The sequence below is a fragment of the Rhinolophus ferrumequinum genome, chromosome 7, assembly GCF_004115265.2.
Source record: "Rhinolophus ferrumequinum isolate MPI-CBG mRhiFer1 chromosome 7, mRhiFer1_v1.p, whole genome shotgun sequence".
In the NCBI taxonomy this organism is placed as follows: domain Eukaryota; kingdom Metazoa; phylum Chordata; class Mammalia; order Chiroptera; family Rhinolophidae; genus Rhinolophus; species Rhinolophus ferrumequinum.
Genome location: NC_046290.1, coordinates 92,791,889 through 92,800,637, shown reverse-complemented (window position 1 = coordinate 92,800,637; position 8,749 = coordinate 92,791,889). Strand labels below are relative to the sequence as shown.

The 8,749-nt window shown below is 47.1% G+C and overlaps 1 protein-coding gene across 1 annotated transcript; it reads right to left on the bottom strand.

Annotated features, from left to right (window-relative positions):
* Nucleotides 1-542: 542 nt before the first annotated feature.
* CCL26 (C-C motif chemokine ligand 26) lies at nucleotides 543-4,909 on the bottom strand. The gene is made up of 3 exons (XM_033110928.1): nucleotides 4,683-4,909; nucleotides 4,482-4,596; nucleotides 543-753 (listed from the first exon to the last, which is right to left on the bottom strand). The coding sequence occupies exons 1-3, from the start codon at nucleotides 4,753-4,755 to the stop codon at nucleotides 657-659; spliced, it is 285 nt and encodes a 94-aa protein (XP_032966819.1). The 5' UTR covers nucleotides 4,756-4,909; the 3' UTR covers nucleotides 543-656.
* Between the last annotated feature and the right edge of the window lie 3,840 nt (nucleotides 4,910-8,749).

Below are 8,749 nucleotides of genomic sequence, written 5' to 3'. Positions count from 1 at the left end.
TATTGGGGAACAATGTGATTTTCCAGGACCCATCAGCTCCATGTCAAATCTTGTTTTCAGTCTAGTTGTGGAGGGCACAGATCATTGGCCCATGTGGGGATCGAACCAGAGACAGTCGTATTGAGCACTGTGCTCTAACCACTGAACCCATCAGCTGCCCTTAATGACCGGAAACCTTTATTCCTTCAGAAAATAGTCACATATTTGTTGAATGACATCTCCTGTTTAGTGATTAGATAACCACTCAAGATATATTAGGTAAGCACTCAAATTATTTTTATGTAATAAAAATGAAAAGAGTTTTGCATGTTGAAAATGCTTCATTACGCATTACTTTTTAGGCTATCGTTTTCAGAGTATAAAACCACCTTCAGGTTCACTGCCCCCGGGAACCCCACCGCTGCCCCTGAGCTGCTGCTACTCGCCATCGCGGAGGCCGAGGAAGACCTGTTTCTCTTCTTTTCTCAGGTTTATTGAATAAGAATATTTATGAGTAAGTCCAATTTTTATGAAAAACTTTATTAAAGAAAACTCTGGTGGAAAATGCCTTTCCTCCCCACCAGGTCCATGAAGCCATCTGTGGAAGAAATTCTCCAGGCTCCGCCAAGGACAGGACCAAGAGCAGAGCCCGGGTCGTTGGGCTGAAAATTCAGCGGTCACGGCCGTTGCTGAGCTCGCAGTGAAGAAATGTATTTTTGCACCCACTTTTCCTTCGGATCGGCACAGACTTTGCGGCCTTTTTTGGTAGTGAATCTGTGGGAAAAGAGACGCTGAGAGTCAACGCTCAGAACGTCCGCCTTCTGGAAAGGGATGGGAAAGGACTGGCAGCCGCCTGCCTTCCCTCTTCTCACACTGCTGGTCTCCTCACCTTGCCGCACCTCTCGCACGATCCCTGCTCCCTCTCCTGGCCCTTGCCCTCCCTCCTCTCCAATATCCTGCTTTCCCCAGGAAACCACGTTTTCAGGCCCGCCTTCCCCAGGAAGCATTTTCCAACAGCTCTAGTCCAAGCATTAAACTGTACTGAGCTTCTTACCAGTTTTCACTGAGATGTAATGCACACATCATACAGCCTACTCATTTAAAGTGTATAACTAGAATTCAGTTTTTAGTATATCTATAGATCATACAGCCATCACTACTATCAATTTTGGAACATGTGCATCACCTCCCGAAAAGGAACCTCATATGCATTCTGCCACTTAATTTGTAAGCACATTATCTTGGGTTGTTTGACAGGATTCCTGTGCATTTCTTCCTAGGATTCCTGATTCCCTCTGTGAGCTCATTAAGATTGGGGGATCTGGTTAATGTCCCTGAATCTCCTCCAGCCTCCTGTACCCTGAGAACATTCAGACGTGACGTGAACCTAGATCGGGGCTCTCTAGCCTGGAGCACCTGGCAGCACCCAGAGATGTTTCCAGGGCTGTCAGGCAGGCCCCGGCACATGCAGGGAGAAGAGCCAAAAGAATGGGAAAATAGAGAGAAGCGAGAGTTTTGTGGACATGTGAAAGGGTGGCTGCACATAGCTTTGCTATTGATCCTGTTGAGAGATGGGGGTCTTGAATTTTGGCCAGTCTTAGGGACTTGTCAACCAACAGAGTGTGGCAGAAGTGAGTGACACTATGTGACTTCATAGGCTAAATCAGAAAAGAGGGTGGAGCTTCTGCTGGTTTGCTGGATCATTTATGCTGAAGTCTTGAATCACCTGGTAAGGACTCCTACCGCAGGTCACCGTACTGTGAGGAAGTCTAAACTAGTCCAACAGAGAAACCACACAGAGAGGCCCCAAAGACAGAGATGCTGCCAGCCCCAGCGGTTCCAGCTCCAGCCCCTCCTGACACATGAGAGACACACATGAGAGACAAGCCAAAACCATCCAGCCAAGCCGTTCTGGAATTTCAAACCCACAGAAACTACGTGAGATAAGAAACGGGGCCATTGTATTAAGCCCCTAAGTTCTGGGGGTGGTTTATTGTACAGCCATAGATAACTGACACAAACCTCTCATCTTCCTTTTACAAATGAGGAAACTTGACTTGCCCAAGTTCACACAGCTTCTAAGTGAGAGAGCCACTGCTCTGAGGCCAGCTCAGGGCTCTTCACCTGCAGTTGGTTAAGTGTTGATGACTCGGAACCTCCAGAAAGCCAGTCAAGACACAAAGGAGAAGACCCAGGGCATCCTGAGCCCTGGAGTGCCCTCCCCCAGCCCCCCACCATATCTAGGCACTTGAGTGCCTCTTTCCCATCCTTAACTGTCCCAAAACGATGGCATTCAGGTTGGCCTCTGGAGTCCCTTCTTTCCCCTTCTGCACCTTTCTCTCATGCTCAGGAAGCCCCATGTCCTGGAGAGTAATGACCACCCCTTCCCTGTGTGTATTTGCACTTAATTAAAGATGCTCCTATTTGTTGAATGTTCACTGTGTGGAGGCATAGCACTAAATGCTTTGCATATATTATCTCGTTTAGTCCTGCCAGGGGGCCTGTGAGGTGTGTGTCATCTCTCCTGCTACCAATGAGTCTGGCATGACCTGGCTCCTGTTGACCTGCCTGCCGTGTCAGTGACATGGTCCTTCTCACCCCCATCTACTGTTCCCTCTGCTGGTGCATCCCTGCCCCTTCCTGCCCCCTTTACCTGGGCTACTTCCCCTGATCCTTGAGGGTCTTGGTGTAAATATCACTTCCTCTGAGATACTCTCCTGACACCGAGTTAGTCCTCCTGTGACTATGACGAAGAGTGGCAGAATATGCCATCCCAAACTATGCCACTTTGGCATAGGATTATTTTGAGCTAAAGTTACTTAAAAAAAAAATTCAGGTGCCAGAAGGGCTCTTTGACCTCCCCCTTTCTTCCTGGAAGCAGGAGATAAAACACTCATGTAAAAAAGGTCCTCCCTTATGGCAGAAATAGTGCCATTTGCGACAACATGGATGGATCTTGAGATTATTATGCTAAGTGAATACGTCAAACAGAAAAAGTCGAGAACCATATGATTTCACTGATATGTGGGATATAAAACTGAAAACAACAAAGGAACAAGACAGACAAACAAAGAAACAAAAACTCATAGACATGGGCAGGCCCGGTGGCTCAGGTGGTTGGAGCTCCGTGCTCCTAACTCCGAAGGCTGCCGGTTTGATTCCCACACGTGCCAGTGGGCTCTCAACCACAAGGTTGCCGGTTCAATTCCTCGAGTCCCACAAGGGATGGCGGGCTCTGCCCCCCTGCAACTAAGATTGAACACGGCACCTTGAGCTGAGCTGCCTCCCGGATGGCTCAGTCGGTTGGAGCGGGTCCTCTCAACCACAAGGTTGCCGGTTCAACTCCCACAAGGGATGGTGGGCTGCGCCCCCTACAACTAGCAACAGCAACTGGACCTGGAGCTGAGCTGCGCCCTCCACAACTAAGACTGAAAGGACAACAACTTGAAGCTGAACGGCACCCTCCACAACTAAACTGGACTTGGAAAAAAGTCCCGGAAGTACACACTGTTCTCCAATAAAGTCCTGTTCCCCTTCCCCAATAAAATCTTTAAAAAACAAAACAAAACAAACAAAACAAAACTCATAGACACGGACAATAGTTTAGTGCTTACCAGCGGGTAAGGGAGGAGCGGAGTGGTAGATGAGGATAAAAGGGATCAAATATATGGTGATGGAAGGAGAACTGACTCTGGGTGGTGAACACACAATGGGATATATATGTAGATGATGTAATACAGAATTGTACACTTGAAACCTATGTAATTTTACTAACCATTGTCATCCCAATAAACTCTAATTTAACAAAAAATTTTAAAATGGTCCTCCCTTTTTTAAATGAAAGGAAAGAAACATCTTTATCACCAGAGATAGGGCATCAAGGCCAAGAGAATTCTGTAGAAACAGACCTTGCCAAGATAACTTGTACCATCCTTTAGCGCCCCTCCCCCATACATTTTAGTTACTTTTATATAATTGCCTCTCTTTGTTCAACTTAGTATAAAAATATTTAGTTTTCGTCACTTTTTTGGGTCTTCATTTTCCTATGAGGACTCCCATGTACATGTAAAAATCTGTATGCTTTTCTCCTGTTTATCTGTCTATGTCAATTTAATTGTCAGGCCCAGCCTAAGAGGGCAGAGATTTTTCTCCCCTACAGTGACAAGCTCCCTCCTGCTTTCCCTCCTGCACCCATCACAACTGTGATTACCTATTTTGTGCAAACATCTTTTAATGCCTCATTTCTTGTGCTAGATGTAAGTTCTGTAAGAGCTGTCTTATTTTCTCTTTTCTATTCAGCATTTAGCACAGTGCCTGGATTGTGTCTGGCATGTGGTATGGGAATTAGGAAACCAAAGCTCAGAATCACACCTGTTAATGGCAGAGGCACGGTGGCAACCCAAGTTAGCAGGCTCTCATCCTGAGGCTCATCCTGGCACTCTGGGGGCCTGGCCAGCACCCACCCAATTATGTGGCTGGTAGCCCAAATGATAAATACTCACATCACAGCCCGCAGGGAGCAGCTGTTCCTCGTGAATTCATAGGTTTGCACCCTTTTCCAAGGAAGGGTCTTGTGGCTGAATTGTAAGCAGCAGTACTTAGCCACATCACTGGGGCCTATAAAACAGGAGAGGAAGGACCTTGGAGATGCCCCTCGGCTTCTCTCCCAGTCATCCCAGGAAGGGAGTGGGGCAGCTACATACCTGAGGCAGCTCCGAGGCGCACACTGAGGATGAAAACCAGGAGAATCCCAGGGGCTATGGGGAAGGTCTTCATGTTGCTGCCAGCCGAGCCCGTCACAGTCTTCACCCCAGTTCCTCCTGCTCTAACCAGACCCCTTTTATGGGGATGAGCAATCCCTGAAGGTAATTCCAGATAATTTTAAGTTGAGAACTTGGACCCCTATGGAGGAGCAACCGGACACCCAGGAGAAAGAGATTGGAAAGTGAAGAAATGTCATCTGGGGGAAGGGGCGGAGACAGGATACAATTGGGAGCCTCACGCCCAAGGTTATGTCAACACCTCCTGCTAGAAAAGCTAAAGCAGAAGGAACGAAATAATAATTCCAGTGAATTGATCTAAATTCCTTCATAACACAGTTAGCTGTTCCAGATGAATTTCTGGCTCTTGGCCAAAGCTTTCTTTGCTGTCTAAACATTGCTGATCTCTTGGTGAAGTCTGGACAGTCTCAGGACATGCAGAGAGCAGCCTGACTAGGACAATGAACATTCAAGAATGTTCTCAGTGTCACACATCTCCCCACACAGGAGGTGCCAGAGCTGCCTGGGGGCACTCAGAGCTCTCTCATCTGGCATAAGGACCCCAAGCCTGATAGAACAGCACCATGGCCCCCAGTCTGAAAGATATACCTATTCTCTGTCCCTTCTTTGCTCCCTGGGTGGGCTCTTTGGGAGGGGGACCCTGGACTATATATTGTAGCCAGATTTGGCTGAAGTGGAGAAACTGAATTCTAGAAATGGGTAGTGACTTCTTCCAGGAGAGTCTTAAGGAGGGGTAGACGGGGCTTTCAGATTAGAATTTCATGGCTGCACTCAGTCCTTTCCCACTCCCCGATATGACCCCAGGCTTTAAAATTTTGAACTTAAGGTTTTGGTTTTTTTTTTTTTTAAAAAAAGTCCACTAGCCATCTAGAACCATAGACTTTTTCCAGGCTAACTTGGACCTTTTAAACACCCTCAGACTGTTTTGACGCCTCTGAGTGACTGTTGAACTTGTCTCAACCTAGGACAGCTCTGTGTGGGACAAAATTCTTTTAAGTTCTTTTTAAAATTTGGGTGAAATCTATATTCATATTGCTTCTATCTATAGACCCAGTTCTATACAAATATGTCTAATTTCTCTTCTTTTGGAAGATGAGGAAATTGAGGTTTCGGCAGATTTGTCGTTTTAGTTTGGGTTCCCCAAGAGCAGGCCCTGCGACAAGGATTCCAACGCAAGAAATTCATGAGGGAGGTGATTCCAGAAGACGCCAGTAAAGGAGGGGGTGTTGCCGTAGAGGGGGGACCCTTCTCAGGGTGATGTCCGGGCTTGGTTTTCACACTGGGGATCGAAACCAGAGGAGTCTGGTTAGCTTCCCACACCGGGTGTTGAACACAGGCCTCGGAGAGGAAAATCCGGAATCCTAGCCACTACATTCCCGGGGGTGGGCCCTCCTTGGCACGGTGTCCAGGTTTTTGGCATCTCCAGCAAAGAATTGAATGAGACACAGAGGTAAAGTGGTGAAAAAGTTTATTAGAAAAGGTAGTACACTCCAAAGAATTAGGAGCAGGCTGACCGTGAAGAAAAGCGGTTCAAGGCCCAAGGCTCAAGGTGTCATTATTATTAGGAGAGAAAGTACATTCCAAAGGGTTTGGAGCAGACCTGAGTGAAGGCAAGACTTGAGAGGGAGCCTGGGGGTTTTATCTTTTCTTCTCTGGGATGGGCTGTTCCTCTCCAGGCCCAGGACCGCTTGATTGACACCTGTGATAGATAAGGGGCTATTACCGTGTTTCCCCGAAAATAAGACCTAACCGGAAAATAGCACTAGCATGATTTTTCAGGATGCTCATAATATAAAATAAGCCCTAATATGTCTTTTGGAGCAAAAATTAATATAAGACCAGGTCTTTTTTTCGGGGAAATACGGTAGGGCTTATTTTATATTACGAGCATTCTGAAAAATCATGCTAGTGCCATTTTCCGGTTAGGTCTTATTTTCGGGGAAACACGGTACCTCACCCTCTTAGACTGCGCATGTCCCTTCCCAAAGTTCAGTCTGTTATAATGATATTAATGAGCTTCCGGGCATATGTATGACATTACAATGACGGTATAATGAGTGGTGGCCTCTACCAGTGGTTAATGCGTAGGGCAGACAAGGAAGAATTTGGGAGGTCTCCAGGCGGTGCTCCCTGGAGATTGTGTTGGACATGCAGGAATGCAGAGACCCAATTACTTGTCTCTAACTGCCTGCCTTGTTTTCCCCTTGAGAGACGTGATCCCCATAAAATCTCTATGGGAAGTTGAGGGACAGGAGGTCTGTTCTTCTGTATCTGCTTCAAGCTGAGAAGGGGGTAGAGCTGTCCCTACCTAATGGGGATTCACGACACTCTCACCCTATCTGATCTTAAGTAAAAAGAGGGGGTCTCTTCTTCCTTGGTCGGGGTGCACTGGAAGCCTCACTGGGATATAATTCGTATCCTGATGGCCCCTAGATGAGGAGAGACAGATGTTAGTTAACAAATTAAAGCACTGGCTCCAAAAATAGGACTCAAATCCCAATTATCATAATCTCACCCAGGGGTTAGGTCTGGACTGGCCTGGAGGAGTGCTAAAACCCATTTGGTCTCTGGGATCGTGTTCATTTATCCAAGAGTTAGGTCTGGAGTGGTCTGGGGGAATGTTGGGCTGCAATGATTACAGCTAAGCTCTTAAGCAGTTATCTGAAGCAGAGGTGAGAAACATTCTGTGCTTTAGGCTAGGACCAATCTTTAGTTTAGGACTAAGAAACTGATTAGAAGAGTGATTAACCAGGGGCTAAGGAGCTAAGAAACTAGGGAAAAGGAGACTTAAAATTCCTATAATAGGGTGTCCGGATGGCTCAACTGGTTAGAACGCAAGCTCTGAACTAGAGGGCTGCCGGTTCGATCCCACATGGGCCAGTGAGCTGTGCCCTCCACAACTAGACTGAAGACAATGAGCTGCTGCTGAGCTGCTGGTGGGGCGCAGGATGGCTCAGTTGGTTAGATTCGTGAGCGCTTAACAAGGTTGGCAGTTAAATTCCCACATGGGATGGTGGGCTGCGCCCCCTGCAACTATAGATTGAAAATGGTCACTGGACTTGGAGCTGAGCTGTGCCCTCCACAACTAGACTGAAGGACAACAACTTGGAGCTGATGGGCCGTAGAGAAACACACTGTTCCCCAATATTCCCTCTGCCCCCAAAAAATTCCTATAGTGAGGGGACTTAAAATTTTTATAGTGAGGCTCTCCCGTATCAGGGGGAAGCGAGGCAGAGGAGGGCGGGTGCCAATGGGAGGCGAGGCGGGTTATCAAGCAGGTTACTGCCACCAGCAGCTGAAGCTCAGTTCTTCTGCGGGGTTCCAGGAGCCCATGGAGAACCAGCCTGAGTCGGCCCAATTGCAGGCTAAGGAAGCTGGACATTAACCCCCCAGCTGTCTGCATGGCATTGATAGAAGGCTATGTCCATACTCCTCGCTTGTCCTCTGAGCAGGCTGAACCTGCTCTGTGATCAGGAAAAAGCCCTTCAGGTGGAGTCCAGGGCGTCCTCAATGAGCAGTCTGTGACTCACAGAGGGGAATGCTGAGGGGATGTGGGTGGAGCTCCAACAGCACCTGCTACAGCCATGATCATGTTTGCCCTCGAATGTTCTCGTCTTTAGGCTAAGCTCCCCTATGCCTTCAACCGCCCCGCTCCATCCTACTGGCCACCTCGACACACCAGTTTCAACTTTGATGAACTGGGGACCCAAATGTTTCATAAATGGGATACGTAAACACTAACTATTAGGGGCTGGTAAATAGGTAATAAATTGGATTATATTAAAATTTGGAATTTTATTCATTAGAAGATTGAAAGGCAATGTGTAGGTTGGGAGATTTTTGCAATATATCCGTACTGGGTTGAATAATGTCCCCCCACCAAATTTACAGCAACCCAGAACTCCAGAATATGACCTTATTTGGAAAATAAGGACTTTGCTGTAGTTAGAAGGAAGTCATACTGCGGTTTATAAGAAGAAACATATATT

Excerpts from the sequence above, each read along its gene's own strand:
- CCL26 (XM_033110928.1), bottom strand. The coding sequence starts at position 4,755 with ATGAAGACCTTCCCCATAGCCCCTGGGATTCTCCTGGTTTTCATCCTC. Across the intron at positions 4,597-4,682 it reads GCGCCTCGGAGCTGCCTCAG|GCCCCAGTGATGTGGCTAAG; the intron begins GTATGTAGCTGC and ends CCTGTTTTATAG. Across the intron at positions 754-4,481 it reads TGCTCCCTGCGGGCTGTGAT|ATTCACTACCAAAAAAGGCC; the intron begins GTGAGTATTTAT and ends CTTTTCCCACAG.